The 23,594-nt window shown below is 36.1% G+C and overlaps 1 protein-coding gene across 1 annotated transcript in view; it reads left to right on the plus strand.

Moving 5' to 3' along the window:
- LOC137228409 (serine/threonine-protein kinase MRCK alpha-like) overlaps window positions 1–23,594 on the plus strand; it is a 45,074-nt gene that overhangs the window by 6,995 nt on the left and 14,485 nt on the right. The window contains 5 exon segments of the mRNA XM_067745494.1: window positions 9,556–9,673; window positions 11,225–11,361; window positions 11,981–12,117; window positions 21,214–21,295; window positions 22,918–23,134. Coding sequence (XP_067601595.1) covers window positions 9,556–9,673; window positions 11,225–11,361; window positions 11,981–12,117; window positions 21,214–21,295; window positions 22,918–23,134 — 691 coding nt within the window.

Below are 23,594 nucleotides of genomic sequence, written 5' to 3' on the forward strand. Positions count from 1 at the left end.
TCCAGTGAAAAAATAAAGATTGTCAAACTAGATAAAAACAAAATCTAACATATACTGTCCATAAGGGAAACATCTAAAACATAAGTCTACAGAAAGCTTTAATATCTAAACATTAGCTAAAACAAGTTACATAAATATCAGATAAACTAAAATCTAAAGCAAAAAAAAATATTGTAGGTAAAGAAAGTCAATTATATAATAAAGGTTATTTTACCTGGAAGTCACACTAATCTTAAATATATACTGACCATATAATGTAGTCTAAATATAACTAATATGGAAATTGACAGAACTACAAGAAGAAATAGACAAACTGACAACTATAGTGGAAGATCTGAACACACATTTCTCAGTAACTGACAATATTTGAATAAAATGATTAAAAAAAGTGGACAAATATGGACAAGTGGACAAATATAGAACAGTTCACATAACACGTGCTGAATGCATTTTCTCTTTAAAATCACAAAAACATTAACAAAAATAAGCAGATGGACCACAAACTAAGACTCAACAACAAATGCAAATGGATTGGACTCATGGAAAGTATGCTCTCTGACCATGAGAAAGCTAAGTTATAAATCAATATTTTAAAATATGTGTTAAACTCCTAATGTAAATCAAGAAATACCTTTTTAAGTAAACTATTAATCAAAGGAGAAAGTCTAATGGATATTAGAAAATAGTTTGAAGTGAATAATAAAATACTACATATCAACACTTGTGGAATGCAGCTAAAGAGTATTTAGAAAATATTTATAGCCTTATATACATAAACTAGACAAGAAAAAATCCTGAAAAGTTAATGGGCTAAGCATCCAGTTTAAGAAATTACAGAAAGAAAAGCAATTTATACCCAAAGAAGGTGGAAGGCAAAAGTAAAAAAAATAATGATGTAAAAAAGTAACATAAAATAGAATGGAACAGTAAAGCCAATAATTTCAACCTTGATAAAGCTAATAAAAGTGACAAAAGTGTGACATGGTTCATTAAGAAACAAACAAACATAAAGGCACATAAAACCAATATGAAAAATGATAAAACAGACATTATATCTGGGGCAGATAGTTAAAGATAATAAAGTATATAATAACTTTAGACCATTTCAAAATATGCAAAAAATCATGTCAATATATGAAAAAAAGGACAAATTGTTAGAAAGTATCACTTATTGTAATCAACTCAAGAAAAAAAATGGAGAAAAGCTTATATTCCTATAATCATTAAATAAATTGAATCTGTTTTTAAATATCTCCCCACACATAAAACTCCAGACCAAAATAGCTCTATCAAACATTTAAGATGAAATAATTTTAATTTACACAAAATCTTCCAGAAAATAAGGAAAGAAGGAAATCCCTGTGATGGTTAATTTTATGTGTTAACTTGAGTAGGCCACAGGGTGTTCAGACATTTGGCCAAACATTATTCTGAGTGTGTTTGTGAGTGTATTTTTGGATAAGATTAACATTTAAATTGAGAGACTAAGTAAAGAAGATTGCTCTCCCCAATGTGAGTGGGCCTCATCTAATCAGTTGAAGACACGAATAGATCACAAAGACTAACCTTCCAGAGAATAAGAGAGCACTTCTTCTGATTGACTACTGAGCTGGGACATCAGTCTTTTCCTGCCTCTGGATTTGAACTGGAACTTTGGCTCTTCTTGGGTCTGAAAGCCTGCTGGCTTTTGGACTGGAACTTACACCATCAGCTCTCCTGGTTCCCAGTCCTTTAGATTTGACTGGAACTACATCATTGACTCTCTTGGGGCTCCAGCTTGTTGACTTCAGGTCTTGAGTTTTCTAAGTCTGCATAATCATGTGAACCAATTCCTTACAATAAATAAATATGTATAAAATATACATATAAATATATATTTATATAAGATAAAAACATATATATATATATACACACATACATAAGGATACATAAAAAGATATAGACATTAAAAAGAATTGGCTCACATGATTATGAAACATAACCAATAGGAGATATAGATATATAGATACAGATACTGATATATATTCCTGGTGTTTCTGTTCCTCTTGAGAACACTAAGACAGATTTTGGTGCTTAGAAGAGAAGTGCTGCTGTAACAAATACCTACAAATGTGGACGGCTCTGGAACTGGGTAAAGGAGAGAGGATGGGAGAGTTTTGAGGTGCATGTTAGGAAAAGCCCAGATTCCTATGAAGGGATTGTTGGTAGAAATATGGACATTAAAGGTGATTCTGCTGACAGCTCAAAAAGAAAAAGGGAGAGCTGGAGAGAAAGCCTCCATCTACTTAGAAAAAAATATAAATATTCATGAACAGAATATTGGTGGAGTGTAGTTGTTAAGGGCCATTCAAATGGAAATGAGGAAGAGCGTATTGGAAATTGGAGAAAAGGCGATCCTTGTTATAAAGTGGCAAATAACTTGGCTGAAGTATGTTCTAGTGTTTTGTGGAAGGTAGAAATTGCAAGCAATGAGATTGGATATTTAGCAAATGAGATTTCTAAGCAAAGTATTGAAGGTGTGGCTTGGGTTCGCCTTACTGCTTACAGTAAAATGCAAGAGCAGAGATATGAATTGAAGAAGGAATTATTAAGCAAAAAGGAACCAGAAATTAGAAATTTAGAAAACTCTCAACCTATTCATATTGCAAAAAAAGAAAGCTTGTTCTGAAGAGAACACTGAGCGTGTAGCTGAACAGCCACTTGATAACAAGATCACGGGTGTGATACATGGATTTAATGAGTCATCTCGGCCGAGGCCAGGAATAGAGATGGCATTAAACCAGCAGGAGACACTGCCAGTTTGAAGTAAAGGGGACAGAGAAAGCCAGGGAGAATGAAGGAAAGCTGTCAAACTTCTTGGGTTCTACAGAAGAGGACCTAGAGCTATGTGGCTGTGAACTTGCACTATTCTTAAAGGAAAGGGAAGAATGACCTGAAAGGCAATTCAGAGATCATAAGGGCTGCCACTCGCATCATAGGCCCAGGGGTCAAAACTATTTGCTCCTCTGTTTCAGAGGCAGAGCTTCTGTAGAAAACCATGTGGGCAGGTCCCATTTAGCTGAAGGGGCAGGGTCACCCCACAGAGGAGGAGGGGTTGAGGGTGATGCTGCCATCTCGATGGGCCAGGAAGGTAGGACATTGAGGCAAAGAGGATTATTCTGGAGCCTTAAGATCTAATGGAGTCTGTCTTGCTATGTTTTGTACTTGCTGGGGACCTGCCACCCCTTCCTTCTCTCCTATTTCTCCCTTATGGAGTAGGAAAGTCTAACCTATGCCTGTCCCAATATTGTATTTTGGAAGCACATAATATGTTTGGTTTCATAGAGTCACAGTTTGGAGAGGAAGTTTGCCTCAGGATGAACTGTACCTCAAATCTCAAACATACTTGATTTAGATATTTAGATAAGACTTTGGACTTCAGACACTAGGGATGATGCCTAAATGAGTTAAGACTTTGGGACTGTTGTACTGGAATGAATGTATTTTTCATATGAGAAGGACATGAATTTTGTGAGGCAGAAAACTATGAAATGAATTTTGTCCCCCGCTAAATTCTCATATTGAAGCCCTGATCCCCAGTGTGACTGTATTTGGAGATAGTGTTTTTAGGAGGTAATTAAGGTTAAATGAGGTCATAAGGGTGAGACCCTAGTCTGATAGTATTGGTGGCCTCTTCCATGTGAGGGCATAGTGAGGAGCCAGCTGTCTACAAACTAGAAAGAAAATTCTCACCAGAATCCAACCACGGTGGCACCCTGATCTGAAACTTCCAGCCTCTAGAACAAAGAGAAATAAATTCCTGTGTTTAGTCACCTAGTCCATGGTATTTTGTTTTGGCAGCTATATTTGACTAAGACACTCCCCAAATTATTTTATGTGGCTCCTGTAACCTGATACCAAAACCTGATGAGGACAATATTAGAAGGGAAGATTGTAGTCTAATCTTACTTGTGAACATACAGAATTCTTCTTCTGACATTAATAAGTATTTTGTTGGTTTTATACCTGTTGTGAAAAATAAAGGTTTTGTCTTAACTGAAAACAGAGCTTTAATTTTTAGCCACTGGTTTAAAAGATTATTGAAGGTAAGCCTAGGATAACAATGTTCGTATGGCTGTTAAAGACAAAGGTACACAATCCAGGATTTTGGCTGAAAATACAGAAGCATTCTTTGAACTGTAGTTTGAATTTTAACAAGAACATGTATGGCTTTATCTGTGCTGATAGCAATGGCATTCCTTGGAACACTTCAAAGATTATATACACTGTTTTTAGTATATTTCATCATTATTGCTCAATGGTAGAACATCTTCATAAAACACATACCAAATTTGATCTTTTGTACACTCTTAGCTCTACAGTGAGAATTCCCATGAAATGCTGAACATAATGAATTCTTTAAAAAAACATTGCTAAACAGAATTCAGTTATATATAAAAAGAATAACACAGCATGACTAATTTGGTATTATCCCTGATACACAAAGTTTGACTTTAGAAAATGAATGAGCATAACATAGTAACAGTTTAAAAATAAAAATCATATATCAATAAAAGCATAGGAACATCTGATAAAATTCAACATTCTTTTATGATACAAAAACAAAAGCAAAACCTCTCTTCCCAATTAGAAATAGAAAAGAACTTCCTTAATCTGATGGAAGGTATCAGCACCAGCAACAGAATTCATAGAAAACAGTGTAATTAATGGTGAAATACTGAAACTTTTCCATTTTTATATTTAGGGACATGACAAAGATGCCTGCTATGACTATTTCTATTCATTATGAAATGGAGGGTCTTTCAATAAATTTTTAGAATTAATAAAAGAGTTTAACAAGGTGGTTAACTACCATGTCAATGTACAAAAATCAATTTACAGAGTATATTGTATGTACAGAATATATTGACTACAATGTCAGTATACTCAAAGGTCTTTCTATAGACGAAGAAGAAATATTAAATAATTACCATTTTAAACACACACCATTTACAATAGCATAAGAAATCAAGTATTTAGAAACAAATCTAAAAATAGCTAAAAGGCCTCTAGGAAGAAATATTATAAAATTTAAAGAGGGACACTTGAAAAGGCCTAAGTTAAATAGAGAGTTATACTATAATCCTAGATCGAAAGACTCAATATTATAAAGATATTAATTCTCCCTTAACTGATAATATATCAGTTCAATCAAGATTCAATCAAGATTAAAGATTCAGTATAATATATCAAGGTCAATATAATCTTGATAAAAATCCTATTTTTTTTATGGAATTCGCAATTTATATGGAAACACAAAAAGCCAAGAAAGTAAAAATGCTTTTGAAGAACAAATAGGCACTAAGAAATATCAAGACATTATAAAACTACAGTAATTAAAACCGTATGGTATTTGTAAAATCATAGATACGTAGACAAGTGGAACACAACAGTTCCCAGAAAAAATGTATTGGGAATACTTGATTTATTATAATGCTAGTAGTGTATAACAGTGGGAAAAAGACCATTAAAACACAAGGCTTAGAGTGGAGATAGATACTTGTAACACATACAACTAACAAAAGCACATATCCAGAATGTGTGAGGAACCTTATAAATCAATATGAAAAAGACAGTCAACCCAGTGGGAAAGTAGCAAGAAACTTAACAGGCTATTCATAAAAGAGGAAATCCAAATAGACAATAAACATATTAAAAGTTCTAAACCTCATGAGATGCCACTAGTTAAAATAAAATGACTATAAAAGCAAATGTTGGTGAGTATTTGAAGAAATATGAACCTGCATATACTATAATTCCATTTCTAGAAATACATCCTACAGGAATGGTTGCACATTTTATGCAAGGAGATACATAGAAGAATGTTTATAACAGCTAAAACACAAGTGTTCATCAAAGTGTAGAATGAATAAAGAAATTATGTTAATATAATGGAATATACTATAGTAATAAAAATGAATAAATTATAGCTGCACACAACACCATGAAAGAATCTCTCAGCATAATGTTGAGTGAAAAAAGCCAGGCACAATAAAGAACACACTATGAGCAAAATTAAACAATGTTTTTTGTGTTAGTCTCAGCCTATTGGTAGTGAAGCTCTTGGCTAGGAATGCCCGGGGCACTCACCTGGGCCATAGTACTTGTAGTGAGTCCCACAGACATTCCTTTCCACCACCACAGGGGCCATTGTTGTGACTGGACTGAGACTTGTGGTTCTTATTATGATAGCAGGATGTGTTTCAGTAAAAACTATCAGGGAACTTTGAGGAACAGGATTGATCACTCACAGATCCTGGAGGGTACATGGCGTACCCAGTGGCCACACAATGAGGTGGCAGGTAGAGAGAATGGGAGAGAAAGTGGACCCAGAGCTCTGCTTTTCTTTCTTTCTTTTTTTTTTTTTAACATCCTTATTGAAGTATAATTGCTTTACAAATGGTGTGTTAGTTTCTGCTTTATAACAAAGTGAATCAGTTATACATATACATATGTTCCCATATCTCTTCCCTCTTGCATCTCCCTCCCTCCCACCCTCCCTATCCCACCCCTCTAGTGGTCACAAACCACCGAGCTGATCTCCCTGTGCTATGTGGCTGCTTCCCACTAGCTAGCTAGCTATTTTACGTTTGGTAGTGTATATATGTCCATGCCACTCTCTCACTTTGTCACAGCTTACCTTTCCCCCTCCCCATATCCTCACGTCCATTCTCTAGTAGGTCTGTGTCTTTGTTCCCGCCGTACCCCTAGGTTTTCATGACCTTTTTAAAATTTTTTTCTTAGAACAAAAAAATTCACAATTTATATGGAAACATGAAAGACTTCGAATAGCCAAAGCAATCTTGAGAAAGGAAAATGGAGCTGGAGGAATCAAGCTCCTTGACTTCAGACTATACTACAAAGCTACAGTAATCAAGACAGTATGGTACTGCCTATTATTTCTTATTCTGCCTGAATAGGAAAAGTGGTAGTGGACATCTTTGCCTTGTTTCCATTCTTAGGGGAAAGCATTTGGTTTTTCATCATTAGTGGTAGTGCTTGCCTTAATTTCTTGTAAATGCCCTTCATCAGGATAAGGAAGTCTCTTGTATTCCTAGTGTGTTGAGAGTTATCATGAATGGATGTTGAATTTTGTCAAATACTTTTTTTGCATCAACTGATATGTTAATTTTCCCCTCCTTCAGACTGAAGATAGTCTCTTTTTAAATTAAATTAAATTAAATTGGAGCTAAGGCATCAATAAATTGCCTCCTAGGAGGGATTCTTTATTATATTCATTCTATGAATCCATATGAAAAAGTCTATTTATTGGGATGCATAGTAAAGAGGCATTTTTTTCTTCATAACTTTGAAAAGTTGGCAAATGTTCTGAATCTCCTGCATTTACTACCAATTTCTTGTATTTTTTCTCCATGGTATTTGTCATTATTCAAGTCTATATACTTATATGCTCTGCTCAGCTGTGCAGCATCTTCACTTACAATCAAACTTTATTCCCCAGTAACATCTGTAAGCATCCAATTCTTTCCATTTCAAAATGTATTTTCTACTATTTCCTTGGAAAGAAAAATTCTATATCATATGGACAGCCAAATTTCATATACTTTTGAAGTCTAATTTAAGAAATGTAATCTAAATTACCTGTACCCATTTTTAGATTATTAGTATTCACAAAATCTTGCTGAACCCTCTATAATTGATTTTAATGTATTTCTACATATTTACGGCCATATATCCCTTCTACATTTATAAGACAAGTAGTTCAAAGAGTCTTTTGACGATTCTGATCATATATCTACTTAATGAAAGTATCTTTTAAATACGTTTATGATTAATATTCTCCTTTTAATGTAGTCTACATGCACATGCTATGACACACATTTAAAAGTAGCCAAATTGATATAAAGTATATGAAGTATACATATATTTTGTTTGTAGAAATAGAAAGCATAGATTTAAATTACTTAAAATATATTTTCAGCTTTGTGAGAATTTTAGTTTTACTGTGTTTTTGTCTAACAAGTATTATTCTTTTGTCTTACTTGAGAAATAATTTAATTCTTATAATTTTAGTGACATAGGTAACTTGCCTATATTTATTTTTGTCTCTTTGATTCAGATCACAGATTCTGCTCACCTTCCAGTTCACACACCAACGATAAAGAGAAAGGAATATCATAATAGAATCCTCCTTCCAACTAAGACACTTGATTTAGTTATAAACTTAACAGGTCCTTGAAAAATGAGAATAAGTTAGTTTTGGTCTCTAACCCCTCCCTCCCTCCCTCTCTCCTTCCCTCTCTCCCTTTCTCCTTTCCTCCCTTCTTTCTTTTCTTCCTTTTTGCTTGGAGACTTCTGGTTAAATAGAGCAGATTCAAAAATGCCTACACTTTTGCTTTCTAATGAAACTTGTTAAACAGACTAAAGAGAGAGAGTAGACAAATAAGTCAACATAATTTTGAAAGATGGAAGAACCTGAGTGAGGGGTTAGGAGAGCTGAGAAATATGAATGCCAGGTGCTTAGAAATGACTTGCCAAAAAGTCACAAGATAATTAATACTTTGGAAACCTAGGAGGATTCAGGGATTAGGGACACCAAGTCCTTTAGGAGGCAGGGGTGACATGTGGTGCTGAAAAGAGGGGAATAAATTGAAGATCTGAGAAAAAGCAGGTAGCCCCTGTACACAGTCAGGGCCCATGGCAGGGACTGCAATCTGTCCACATCACAAATCAGGAAACAGAGACAATGAAGGTGAGAAAATTTCCCAACTAGTATTTGGAGAAACCGGATTTTGTTGTAATTTAGATATTGCTAATTTATGATAACAATAATTTCAGGTCAAAGAGGCATGATACAGAAATGGACAATCCCTAGTGGATTTTCAAATGGTTGATAATTTTGTGAAGACCTCTGGAGTTTTATTTGTTGGGGTTTCAGCTAGAAATTTCAGTGTGCCTTCCACCTAGAAAGTGTAATATGGCTTGCTTAATCAGAGTGTTCCAATTCCTGGAGCACATTATTTTTTTATTGATAATAGAAAATGAAACACATAATTTTCTATAGAGATAAAATTTTAAATTATTCTTTTTTTCTAAAGAAGGTATAAAAACCATATTATTTTTTGTTACCCCTCCCCAGTAAAAATATGTATACATAGGCAATTCTGACTCCATTAATAGTTAAGGAATCATTTGAAGAATTTATCAATCTAGAATTTTTAAATGTTCAGGATGTATCAGCTCAAATAAAGGCCAGGCTTTATTAATTTGGTTCCAAATAGTAGTAATGAACATTTGATCACCACTTAAATAATTCTCCTTCTTCTTCTCCTCCTCCTCCCTTCTCTTCTTGGTAATTTTTGGATCCTTTAATCAGTATTTTCCAACTATGAAGTAATTAGGGGCAAGAATCTTAAATGCTGGTAAGAAAAGGGGGAGCTGCTTATCTTGGCATATAAAATGATATTTTGGGCAGGGTGGGTTGAAGGAATCACCAGAATCAGCTTTTCATAGTTATTTAACCATCGATGTGTGTTTATTCTCTTCATTTTGTAGCATAAAACCCACAGGTTTTTCCTCACGTCCTTTACCGCTCCCACCAAATGTCACCAGTGCACATCTCTGATGGTGGGCTTGATAAGACAAGGCTGCACCTGAGGAAGGGACACATGGAGTCAGAGCCATAATACTTGTACCTAAGTTTTTTAGTCAACTCGGTGGTTTAGTCAGCTGCCATAACAAAGCACAGAGACTAGGTGGCTTCTAAACACAGTCATATATTCCTCACTGGATGGAAGTCTGAGATCAGGGCACCAGTATGGTCCAGTTCTGGTGAGGACCCTCTTCCAGGTTGCAGACTGCTGACTTCTTGCTGTGTCCTCATGTGGTGGGAGGGGCCAGGGAACTCTGTGGGGTCTCTTTTTTTAAGGGCATTAATCCCATTCATGAGGGCTCCACCCCCATGACCTAACAAAGTCTCCACCTCCGAATACCCTCACATGGGGATTAGGATTTCAACATGTCAATTTTGAAGGAACACAAACATTCAGTCCACTGCATTTAGTTGGTAAGAAGAAATTTCGTTCTCTTTGAATTGTAGAAGCATGACGGTGAACTGATTACTTTACTAAAAATTCCTCTGAATCTGTTTCATATGAACGGGTGGTCATTGGGAGCATTTGGGGGGGACCTCTGCATTGTGCAGCTCCAAAGAGCCTCATGCCCTCATACCTGTGTGAACAGCACCCCAGGGAGGCATGCTGTGTAGCCTGCAGGCAAGGCCACACTTATTAGGAAAATGTGTTTAATGAAATTTTGTTCTCTGTAGCACTAGTAGAGTATGAGGACAACATTCACCAGCTTATGTGACAGGAAAATGGAACACTATCCTTGAGTTGTAATCCTTTTATTTTACTCAATGAATTTATTACAGTAGATATCGTTGAAAGAAAGAAATATATGTTTGGAAATATCAAACAGTGGATCACAGTGCTACACAGGCACCTCATACGTCATCCTAGGGAACAGACTCTGTACTCATTGGTTTCCCCAGCCAGTCCTGTAGAGTGTCCACTCAGAGACTCACAGCACTGAGCAGGACAACTTTCCTGCCCTCAGCATTGTGACAGTCACAGATGCCTTAACCATAAATGTGTCCTAGCATATTAAAGAAAATAGGATTTTAAATGGGGAATTATGTGCCCATACAATTCTCCTAGGGCAGCAGAGGCAGGCTCTGAGCTGAGCTCCGAGGTGCATCTCCTGCTGCCAGCATTACTCAGTCTCTGTTGAGCCTGGGACAGCTCCACCATTGTCCCAAGAAGACGGTGAATCTGGAAGCTGCCACCACTGCTGCAGCCCTCAGAACCTGCAACTTCTGCCAGAGTCAGGAAAGACCCTGTTGTTGCAGAGTTAAGAGAGCTTCCATCAAATTCAAAAACCACCACTGCAGCTGTGACCTCACACTCCCTCTGTCAAGATCCAAGCCAGTAAAATGGATGTGCTACATCAGGCATCTCCCCCAGCTTGACTCAACTCAAAGTCTCATAGAGAGCTATCTTATTAGTGGAGCTTACATCAGGTCCAAAACTTAGTTCCAAGGGAGTCTGGGAAATATAGTTTTTAGCATTTCACCTTTACAGTAGTAGACAGAATTGCAATGGGGGTTGAGGGAGTCAAACCATCATATCCCCTACAATCTTATCTCTTTATTTCCCTCAAAAAGCATGTGGGTTCTCATGTCACACAACCTGTGTAGAAAAAGCTCCAAAAACGTGTCCCATGCCTTTTCATCAGAAGAAAGGTGCCTTCTGTCTAGACCCACAGAAAGGCATGGGAACAGCCTATGAAGGCCATGTCTGGGTAAGTGTCAATATTTTTGTTTCATATGAAGTCTTAAAGAGTTTATTAATCACTTTTCACAATGTGTGCACAATATTTTTCAGAAATATTTATGATATGTTATACGATATTAATTATATGCAACTGAAAATCATCTGAAGAATATGATTTCAGAATAAAGTTTAGGTGTCCCTGATAGGATATTTTCAAATTTCACAAAGTTTTCTGTTTAGACCTTACTTTGCAATGAACAAATGCTAAAATCCCTTCTAATGATGTAACTTTGACTTCCGGTCAGTAATAATAAATTATGAAGCTAAAAGTGAAAGAATCTTCTTCAGAAATATTTAAAATCTGAGTTGAACTTGAGGCTACCAAAATTGAATTTAATCTTATGTAGAGGCAACGCTGTGACTAGTGTTAATGGAAATTGTATTGATCGTATTTTCACCACCCAAGTATTGTTTAGTCCTCAAAGGAATTATGTTATGTAGTTCTGTTCCAATCTTTAACAAGTGGTAGATTTGTAACACATTTTTTTTCATTTTTATTATTTTAATTTTATATGTAATAAATGGGTAGTATTTGATGTTTCAGCTTGGATTGCTTTTATTTGTTTTTTGAAAAATAAAAACTAAAGATTCCAAAGAAAGCAGGGATGAAAAAAGGATGGCAGAGGGCATTGGCTCTAGTGTGTGACTTCAAACTCTTCCTGTATGATATGGATGAAGAAGACTCAAAACCCAATGTTGTAGTTAGTCAAGTGATTGACATGAGGTAAGCTTCGAAAGGGAGATTATTTTTTATCAAAAAATCTGGGAATAAAAGTGGTTTCTGAAATTTTTAAAAATAGTGCTGTCATTTAACTTATGTTAAGTTTCTAATTTTCTCCATTGCCATGTGAACTTTAAAATGGAAGATTTCTGCCTAAAGTTTGCATCATTACCTCTTAGTTATGGATTATAATTGTGTAATATTTGTAAGAGTTTATTTATTTATTTATTTTTAGTCAGAAGTTTATATTCTTATTGTGTGTGTGTGTGTGTATGTGTGTGTGTAGCAGAAAAGGAAATACAACCTTAAAACCAGATGCTCTTTATATTGAGATATAATTCATATATTATAAAATTCACCATTTAAAAATGGGCAACCCAGTGGTTTTTAGTGTATTCACAAGGTTGTAAAACCATCATCACAATCTAATTTTAGAACATTTTCATCACACGAAAAGGAAACCTTTATTAATTAGCAGTCACTCTGCATTTACCCCTGCCCCCAGCCCCAGCAACCATTAATCTGTTTCTGTCTCTATGGATTTGTCTATTCTGAATTTTTATATAAATGGAATCATACAACATGTGGAGTTTTGTAACTGGCTTCTTTCACTAAGCATAATGTTTCAAGACTCACCCATGTAGCATGTATCAATACTTCATTATTTTTCATGGCTGATGCCCTTTATCAGGTTGAGAAAACGACCTTCTCTTCCTGGTTTTTTGAGTGTTTTTATCTGTAAGGGCTGTTGGATTTCGACAAATGGTTTTTTTTTGTGTCTATTGAGAAGATCACATGATTGTTTTCCCCTTAATTCTCATGATGCATTACATTAATTGATTCTTGTATATAAAACCAATCATACATTCCTGGGATAAATCCCATTTGGTCATGGTATCTAATCTTTTTTATAATATGTTGGATTGGGTTCAATAGAATTTTTGAAGATATTTGCATCTATATTAACAGGATATTGGTCTATAGTTTTGTTGCCTTGTGATATTTTTGCCTGGTTTTGGTATTAGGATAATACTGACCTCAGATTAAGTTGGAAAGTACTCTCTTCTCTTTTATTTTTGAAAGAGTTTGTGAAGGATTGGTATTAAATATGTTTGGTAGAATTCACTAGTGAAGTCATCTGGTCCTGAGGTTTTCTTTATGGGATATGTTTTGATTGCTAGTTCAATCTCTTTACTTGTTATAAGTCTATTGAGATTTTCTACATCTTCTTGAGTCAGCTTTAGTACCTTGTGTTTTTCTAGGAATGTTTCAATTTTCTTTAGATTATCTAATTTTGGGGACATACACTTGTTGATAGTATTCCCTTACACTTCTTTTATTTTCTGAAAGGTCAGAAGTAATGTTCCCACTTTACTTCTGACTTTAGTAATTTGAGGTTTCTTTCATTTTTTTCTTGGTCAGTTTAGCTAAAAGTTTATCAATTTTAGGTGATCTTTTCAGAAAACTAACTTTTGGTTTTCTTGATTTTCTCTTGTTTTATTAATTCCACTCTAAACTTTATTATTTCCTTCCTTCTCCTTGTTCTGAGTTTAGTTTGCTCTTCGTTTCCTAGTTTCTCAAGATGGAAAGTTAGGTTATATATTGATTTGAGATTTTCATTCAATTATCCTTTCTGACCCCTTTTCTCTCTCCTCTCCTTCTGGGACTCCCGTTATATATATTTTAGTATTCTTCATGGTGTCCCAAGGGACTCTGAGGTTCTACTAATTTTTCTTCATTCTTTTTTCTTTCTTTTCTTCAGATTGGATAATGTTAATTGACCTATCTTCAAGTTCAGTGATTCTGCTTTCTGCCTGCTCAGTTCTGTTGTTGACCCCTTCTGGTAAATTCTTCATTTCAGTTATTGTACTCATCAACCTCTGAATTTCTGTTTGGTTCTTTTTTGTATTTTCTATTTCCTTATTTATATTTCCTACTTGGTGAGACATCATTCTCATAGTTTCATTTAGTTCTTTAGGCATGATTTCCTTTAGGTCTTCAAACATATTTAAAATAGCTGATTTAAATCTTTGTCTGGTAAATCCAACATCTGGGTTTCCTCAGAGATAGTTTTTATTGATTGCTTTTTTCCTGTGTATTGGTCATACTTTTATGCTTCCTTGCAAGTCATACAGTATCACTTTTTTTTAAACTGGACATTTCAAGTAATACTATTGTCAGCTCTAGTTATCAAATTCTACTTCTTCTCCAGGATTTGTTATTGTTGTTTGTTGTAGTTGTTTGTTTGTTCAGTGAATTTTTCAAACTAATCCATAAAGTCTTTATTCTTAGTCATGTGTAGTTATTTGACGTCTCTACTTCATTAGCTTAGTAGTTAGCTAATGATTTTGCAGAGATTTCTTTAAATATCTGGAACCAGTGAATCTCCCACACTTTGCTGAAGAGCTCTGTGTGCAAGTGGGGTCACTTCTTCAACACTCAGCCAGGCCGTTGACAACACGTTATACTTGTGCAAAGCCTCAAGAATATTGGAAGAAATAATGTCAGAAAACCTCCCAAATTTGATGAAAAACATTCATCTATGCATCCAATGTCAGCCAGAGGTGAGAACTTATGTCCTTCTCTGGTCTTTCCTGAGCATATGCATAGCCCTAAGCATGTTCACAGTTCTATGCATGTGCATGATGCTCTAGATTCTCAGCAATATGTCAGACCTTTTCAAAACCCCTATGGATATCTCATTTTCTAACTTCTCCTTTTAAGAGTTTTGGTTAATCTATTATTTTGTCCAGCTGTTAAGCACTGCATAGGCAGCTATGCAGTTAAAATGCTTGCATGAAATAGTTTTTTATGAGTTCCCCTTGGGGAATAGACTTTTCCCCGGGAGACCTCTGAATCAAGCCTAATACTCCAGCTCCTTTCTCCTTCCTCCTTCTACTCTCCAGCTCCCTCAGGTGTCCAGTGGCTTCTAGGATGCACTGTGAATGCAGGCTGCCATTTTTCAAGGCTACTGAGGAGCTGGAAATGGAGCATGGGCCTAGGGCGAGTTAAACTACCACAAAGCTCATACTCCTTACCAAGATTCAGCTTTTTTTTTTCTTTATTATTTTAAATAAATCCTCCTCAGATTGCCACAAACCTTGGTTAATTTATAGAGTTCTAAAAAAGTTGTCTGATGAATTTTGCTAGTTTTCTCATTTCTTTTATGAAGGAGAGAATCTTCAGAGATCCTTACTTTGCCATTGTTGCAAATGTCACTCCAGACACTCTTTAAGTGTTTAATAAAATTGAATCGATGAACTTATAGAAAGTGTATCCTTTGGGGAAATGCAATATGTTCTCTGCTCCCCCTGATTCTTCTGCACCTTTTCGGCTCCTCTACACTTTTCTCTTAGTGTCTCTGAGCATCTGTCCTTGGCCTTCTTTTCTTCCTTCTCTGCACACTCCCTGGGTGGTCCTTTCACTTCCTGTGGCTCCAGGTAGTGAGACATTTATTCATAGTATTCCCTTATACTTCTTTTCCAGGTGTAACCGGCACTGTGATGGCTGTGTGCTTGCTCAGCCTGAACTTTCTCCTTATCACAGATTCTGTGGGTCTCTACATTCATCTTGTCTTATTTTGATTCCTTACTCACAAACTTTGTTTTATATTCTTCACCTCAGCTAATGTCATCTTTGTCAGAACTTTGGTATTACCTTGAATAACTGATACAGGAAACTAGATAATCTTGAAGGTGACTTCAGAAAGTTACTCTTTATTTATTTTTTTTTTTTTGTGGTACGCGGGGCTCTCACTGTTGTGGCCTCTCCCATTGCGGAGCACAGGCTCCGGATGCGCAGGCTCAGTGGCCATGGCTCACGGGCTCAGCCGCTCCGTGGCATGTGGGATCTTCCTGGACCGGGGCACGAACCCGTGCCCACTGCATCGGCAGGCGGACTCTCAACCACTGGGCCACCAGGGAAGCCCAGAAAGTTATTCTTGATGTAGATTTTCAATAAGTTGGTTTGGGAGTGTGTGTGTGTGTGTGTGTATGTGTGTGTGTGTGTGTGTGTGTGTGTGTGTGTGTGTGTGTGTTTCATTTTGGGGACAGAGAAAATTAAAGTTGTGCTGGAGCCAAGAAGTCCAGCTTACAATTGTCCATCCTTCAGATCAAATGAGTGTCTGCGTTAAAGTGGTGGCTGCAGGAATTACAGAAGAAGAGACAGGTGCAGGAAATATTACTAAAGTGACCTCATGGGACGTGGTGAGTGGCAGAAAAAGGAAGATGAAGAAAAGAGTAGCAATACCAGATGGTACTGAGGTTTTAAGTCATCAGGACTGAAAAACTGAGGGTCACATTGACAGCTGTAGGGATGTAGTGGAGAATGATAGCATTGGGGGAAAGAAATGAGTTTGTTCTAAGTGTTGGAGAAGCCAAAAATTATCAAGTGAGCTGAATCAAACAGACTTCTACTTTCAACCAAGATGGGGTAACAGGGGCCATATTTATATTTAACCTTCCCCGTGAAATAACAAAAGAACTGATTTAAGGTTCTGGATATCAGATAATGAAGGGAAATAACTGAGATCAGCTCTATACTTGCCCCAGGTTACTGCCTTGTGAAAGTTTCCAGTATATAACACAGAAAGTGGAATCCCAGGCAGACCCAGGTGAACTCCCTGAACTGAAGAGATGAAGCTGAGAGTCCAGAGAGACCCAGTAGCCAGAGTACACAGGACAAAGTACAGAGCTAGACAGGAGAGAGTGAGGGAGACAGAGAGAGAGAGAGAGAGGGAGGGAGGGAGGGAGGGAGGGAGAGATTGAGAGCATGCACTACCTCTGCATGAATCTACAGAGGATCTAGCTTGAGGATTCAGCAGATTACTGATCAGCACATGTATGTGAGGAAAACTACAAAATGTTAGCAAATTGAATCCAATATTATGTAAAAATTATATTGCATCTTGAGCAAGTGTAGTGTATCTTAGGAAAGTTGGTTTATATTGAAAAATCAATGTATTTTACCATATCAACAAATGAAAAAGATCATGTCAGTAGATACAGTAAACACATTTGACAAAATCATGTATTCTTGATGAACACTTAGAAGGGAGCGTCTTCATCCTGATAAAGGGCATCTATGAAAATCCCACAGCTGACATCATAATTAGCAGCAAAAGACTCAATGCTTTCTCCCTAAGATCAGGAACAAGACAAAGATGTTCGGTCTCAACGCACTTATTTAACACTGTATTGGAAATCCAGGCCAGGGAAGAAAAAGAAATAAAATACATCCGTGTTGGAAAGAAGGAAGCAAAATTATTCATAGACAAAATGAATATCTATGGAGAAAATTCAATGTAATCTACAAAGAAGCTATTAGAACTAATAAATGAATTTAGCAAGTTTGCAGGACGCTTGATCAATATATAAAATAAATTGCATTTCTTTATACTAGCAACAAATAATCAGAAATCAAAATTAAATAAGTAATGCCATTTGCCATAGCATCAAAACATAGGGACTTCCCTGGTGGTCCAGTGGTAAAAGAATCCTCCTTCCAGTGCAGGGGACATGGGTTCGATCTCTGGTCGGGGAACTAAGATCCCACATGCCCTGGGGCAACTAAACCTGCGAGCCCCAACTATTGAGCTTGTGCACCTCAATGAGAGAGGCTGCGTGCTGCAAACTACAGAGCCCATGTGCTCTGGAGCCCTTGAGCCACAACATGAGAGAAGCCCGCACACCGCAACTAGAGAAGTCCAAGCATCACAACAAAGACACCGTGTGCTGTAACAAAAAGATCCCACATGCCTCAAGGATTATCCCATGTGCTGCAACTAAGACCTGACACAGCCAAAAATAATTTAAAAATAAATAAGGAAAATAAATAAATATTAAAAAATACTTAGAAATAAATCTGACAAAAGATGTGCAAGACTTGTACACTGAAAACTATAAAATATTGATGAAAGAATTAACGAAGATCTAAATAAATAGAGAGACTGTGGTCATGCATTGCAGAACTCAGTATTTAAAAAATGTGATTGTTCTCAAAATTGATCAATAGTTTTAACATAGTCTTAATCAAAATCTCAGTAGGCTTCTTAATTCTTTTTGTAGAAATTGACAAGCTGATCCTAAAAGTCATAGGAAAATGCAAAAGAGTTAGAAGGGCCAAAACAACTTTGAAAAAACAAACAAACCTAGAAATATATATAACATTTCTAATATACATATAAAATATATTTACATATGTATTTTTAACATGCACATAAAATATACTTTCATATATAAAACATTTGTAACTATATTTCTGAATTTTCTGTTACTTTAATATATACAATATTTTCAACAAGTTGCAAAATCTAGCAACAAATGAAATTGGAATTTTAGATATCTATGTGTAAAAAAATCAACTTTGATTTATACTTTATACTATATACAAAATTTAACTCAAAATAGACCATAGAACTAAATGTAAAACCTAAAACTATAAAGCACCTAGAAGTAAACATGGGAGAAAACTTTGTTGATCTTGGATAAGGCAAATAGTTCTTAGATACAACACAAAGCACAACAGGTAAAATTTAAAAATTGATAAATTGGACTTCATCAAAATTTAAAACTTCTGTTCCTTGAAATACATTGTCAAGAGAAGTAATAAAAGCTGCAGACTGGGGGCAAATCAAATATCTGACAAAGGACTTATATCTAGAACATATAAAAATTCTTAAAATAGTATTGGTTTGGCCAAAAGGTTCATTTGTTATTTTCTCTAAGATGGCTCTAGTAGCACTAAGATGTCTTTGACTTCATTTGAAACAATTTTGTTAGATTGTATGTGACAGCTGTCATATCGGCGTGCATTAAAAAAAAAAAATTATCAAAATTGGTGAATTTTTGTGTAGCCATTTTAATATTGAAGATGGAAGGAAAAAAGCAACATTTTCAGCCTATTATGCTTTATTATTTCAAGAAAGGTAAAAACACAACTGATATGCAAAAAAAGATTTGTGCAGTGTATGGAGCTGGTTCTGCGACTAATCAAACACGTCAAAAGTGGTTTGCGAAGTTTCGTGCTGGAGATTTCTTGCTGGATGATGCTCCATGGTCCGGTAGACCAGTTGAAGTTGATAGCAATCAAATAGAGATATTAATTGAGAACAATCAACGTTATAATTATGTGGGAGATAGCTGACATACTCAAAATATCTAAATCAAGTGTTGAAAATCATTTGCACAAGTTTGTTTATGTTAATGGCTTTGATGTTTGGGTTCCACATAAGTTAAGTGAAAAAAACCTTCTTGACCATATTTCCGTGTGCAATTCTCTACTTAAACGTAATGAAAAAGTTCCATTTTTACAACAAATTGTGATGGGCAATGAAAAGTGGATACTGTAAAACAATGTGAATGGAAGAGATTGTGGGGCAAGCGAAATGAACCACCACCAAACCACACCAAAGGCCGGTCTTCATCCAAAGAAGGTAATGTTGTGTATATGGTGGGATTGGAAGGGAGTCCTCTATTATGAGCTCCTTCAGAAAAACAAATGATTAATTCCAAGTGCTGCTCCCAATTAGACCAACTGAAAGCAGCACTCAATGAAAAGCGTCCAGAATAAGTCAACAGAAAACGCATAATCTTTTATCAGGATAACGCAAGATGGCATGTTTCTTTGATGAGCAGGCAAAAACTGTTACAGCTTGGCTGGGAAGTTCTGATTCATCCTCCGTATTCATCACACGTTACACCTTTGGATTTCCATTTATTTCAGTCTTTACAAAATTCTCTTAATGGAAAAAAATTCAATTCCCTGGAAGACTGTAAAAGGCACCTGGAACAGTTCTTTGCTCAAAAAGATAAAATGTTTGGGGAAGATGGAATTATGGAGTTGCCTGAAAAATGGCAGAAGGTAGTGGAAAGAAAGGGTGAATACATTGTACAATAAAGTTCTTGGTGAAATGAAAAATGTGTCTTTTATTTTTATTTAAAAACCAAACGCACTTTTTGGCCACCCCAATAATAAGAAAATAGCCCAATTTTTTAAAAAAAATTAAAAAATGGGCAAGGGATTTAAAAAGATACTTCAATAGAGAAGATACATATGTCAAATAAGCACATAACAGATACTTACATGATCAACACCATTAATTATTAGGTAAATTCAAATAAAATAGCCATGAGGTACCACTTCACATCATAAGAAAGATTAAAATTAAAAAGATCATTTCAAGTATTGGGAGGATGTGGAGGACCTAGATCTCTCATATATTGCTTTGTAAATCATATAATAAAAAGCTAAACACACACCTAATATATGATCTAGTCATTCTCCTCCTAGATATTTCTACAAGAGAAAGCATAGCATGAACATTCATAGCAGCTTTATTTAAAATAGCCCCAAACTGGAAACAAACCGAATGCCCATTAATGGGTGAACAGATATGTTGTGGCATATCCATACAATGAAATATTACTCAACAATAAATAGAAATGAAGTATTCATCCATGTGGCAACATGAATGCATCACAAAATTGTTATGCTGAGAAAAAGCCAGACAAAAAGACTACATATTGTATATTTCATTTCTATAAAATGTTAGAAAATGTAAATTAATCTAGAGTGACAGGAAGCAGATCAGTGGGGGAGGAGGGAGGAGTGCTAAGGATGGGGGGTAGGGGTTGCAAGCTGTACAAAGAAACTTTTGGGGGTGATGGACATGTTCATTATCTACAGTGTGGTGATGGTTTCACAGGTGTATACATAAATCAAAACTTACCTAATTGTTCACTTTAAAAACGTGCAGTTTATTATATGTCAAGTCTATCTTGGTAACATTTAAAACATATACAGATGAGCTGATCTGAGGGCACATGGCCCATATTCTAGGGACCATGGCTTTGGAGTCAGACAGGTGCTCCTTCCTAGTTCCCTGTGAACGGTGAATCAGGGACAGCCCAGAGTTAACTTGCGTTTTCTGATGATATGCGACAGGCAGGGTACTGCTGATACAATATTTTGACCATTGTCAGTTACTGAAAAGAAGAATGTTAAAAATCAAGGAAATTAAAATTGAGGATTATGCTTATTTATTGTTTTACTCACTTTCAGGTGATTCTGCTCCCTCCCAGTGTCTCGCTTTTCCTTCAGGGATGGAGCACTTTCTGTGAGTTCAGTCTGGCCCTCTGATTTTATTCCTGCAAGGAGAAAGGAAATGCCTCGTATGTTTAAGGTAAGTGTGCATACTGCCATTGGATCCCTTGTATGTTTTGTTTCATCTCTTTTTTGCCTGTTCCTAGGGGTCAGGGCTCCTTGAGTTACTGAAGGTACCTGGAGGTTGAGATTTTAGAAGTGCTGTGAGATAGTTTCTCTCCCTCTCCCACTTGCCACAAGAAATCTAGCCCTTTATTCTTATTCAAAAATACTATAAATAGCTTTTTGCAGGTGTCACATCTTTCATTCTACAGTTAAATCTGAGACTTAAAATACAAATGTTCCTGAGGGTGTCCATTCATTCCACACTAAGGTAACAGGACAGATATAATTCATAGCTGAAAACAGGGGAAGCTTACAAAGCAGAATGGTACTGGGGTGGGGGGTGTGAAAGAAGAAGGAAAAAACAGTAACAGAGGAATAGAGACCATATACTTCCAGATCAGACATAGAGGAAGATCGTCGATTCATGGACCTGCAGTAGCATGAATATGCAACTTCTAAAACTAGAGGTACTTTGTAAAATAAGTCTCCTCTGAGGCAACATTTTGAAGTCATAATTCAGATTCAAACCAAGAGTACAAAATGGAAAAATTGGGGAAAGATGTTGTTTTGCAAACTCTAAAATATAGACACTCTGCTGTTTAAAATTCATGTAAAAAATAAAAGTGAGTCTGGAATGGATTAAATAAAGTGACAGAGAAAGCAAAGGACTGTTATCCCCTCGAGACCCATGTGGTTACAGTCAACCTAGGAATCTTGGTTTAACAAAGGCCAGACAGGAGTATTCTTAGTTCCTTAGTGCAAAGATAGACATCTATTTAGACTGTACCCAACCGGCAAGAGACTACAAAGACCTGGCCATTTGGAACTGACTTACAGTGGGAATTTATAAAGTCATTGCTGCTAACTTCATGCTCACAAAAGAAAGTTTTATATATAAAGTTCTGCTAGCTTAATCATATATCTTAAAATTTAAATCTGATTTGCCATTTACTAGTATAATGTAAGTTATAGGCATGTAGCAACCAGGAAAACAAGTGTTTTTGAACATTTCTAACTTAACAACAAAAAACTCCTTAACATTCTGTAATATCACAATTGATTATGATAATTGCCATTGCAGAACATATTGCCGTTTCAGAGATAAGCTAAAGATGCAAAGCTGTGTGTTAGAATTAAAGAAATAGAAAGTCTCAGAGTGGAGGTCCTGGCATCAGACTGCCTGCATTCTACCCTGCTGTGCTCCTGTCCTCTCACTGATAAAATGGAGAGAATAGCAGTAACTACCCACTGAGGTTTCTGTGAGGATTTAATCAATTAACACATGTCAATTTCTTAGAGCAGTTTCTGGTACAGAGTCAGCATTCAATAAATGGTATCTATTTTCATTTGATGAAGTACAAGATTTTAGGTAGTCAGAGAACACCGGTAGTTTTATGAGGATCAAAGTAGACGTGATTCTGACACTTTGCTTTTGGCCTGCTTCTGATACTCACGTCATCTATTTTACTACTAGGAAGAGGGTAACTGTATTACAAGTGTCGTTTAACAATGGTGAGATTTATGAAAAATGCTAGACAGGCTGGCATAAAGAATGTTTGCTTTCTTATAACCTAGATATTCCTTAAATCATTCTAGGTCACAGCTTCCCAGCTCTCAGCACCTAGTAATAGATATTCAATCCCAATCTTAGCAGATAGCGAGAATGAGAAGAGTGAGTGGGTGGGTGTGCTGAGTGAATTGCACAAAATATTGAGAAAAAGTAATTCCAGAGACAGCTCAGTCTATGTTCTGAAAGAGACTTATGACAGCAAGCTACCCCTGATCAAAACCACCCAGACAGCTGCAATCATAGGTATGGAGTTACGACATTTATCCTGCTAGGTTCCTACACTTCACCACAGCCCCAATGTTGAAATCTGAAAACCTTAACTTTATCCACAATTCATTTGTCAGCAAAACCTGAGTGAATGAGGCTTACCTGGGGGTGGAGGGTTGTCTTTCCACTTCTATCCCACAGCGACTCATCAGATTCTCTGCAAAAATATATTTGATTATACGATGGCTCCCCAGGCCCTGCCTGAAAGGGTGTTTCTTTAATCTACCTTTCAAGTCTTTTCAATCTACCTTTTCAAGTCTGAAAAATTATGAGTTCCCAAACACATCTGGCCCCAAACACATAAGGGGTGTGACCCTGTGTGTAACTGTGAACTACCTACCTTAAGGGCAGAGACTGTCTTTCAAATCCCAATGCCCAATACTCAATAGATAAGTGAAAATCAAGTGAATCAATGAATGAATTGCTAAGATCAATA

The sequence above is a fragment of the Pseudorca crassidens genome, chromosome 7 (assembly GCF_039906515.1).
Source record: "Pseudorca crassidens isolate mPseCra1 chromosome 7, mPseCra1.hap1, whole genome shotgun sequence".
Lineage (NCBI taxonomy): Eukaryota > Metazoa > Chordata > Mammalia > Artiodactyla > Delphinidae > Pseudorca > Pseudorca crassidens.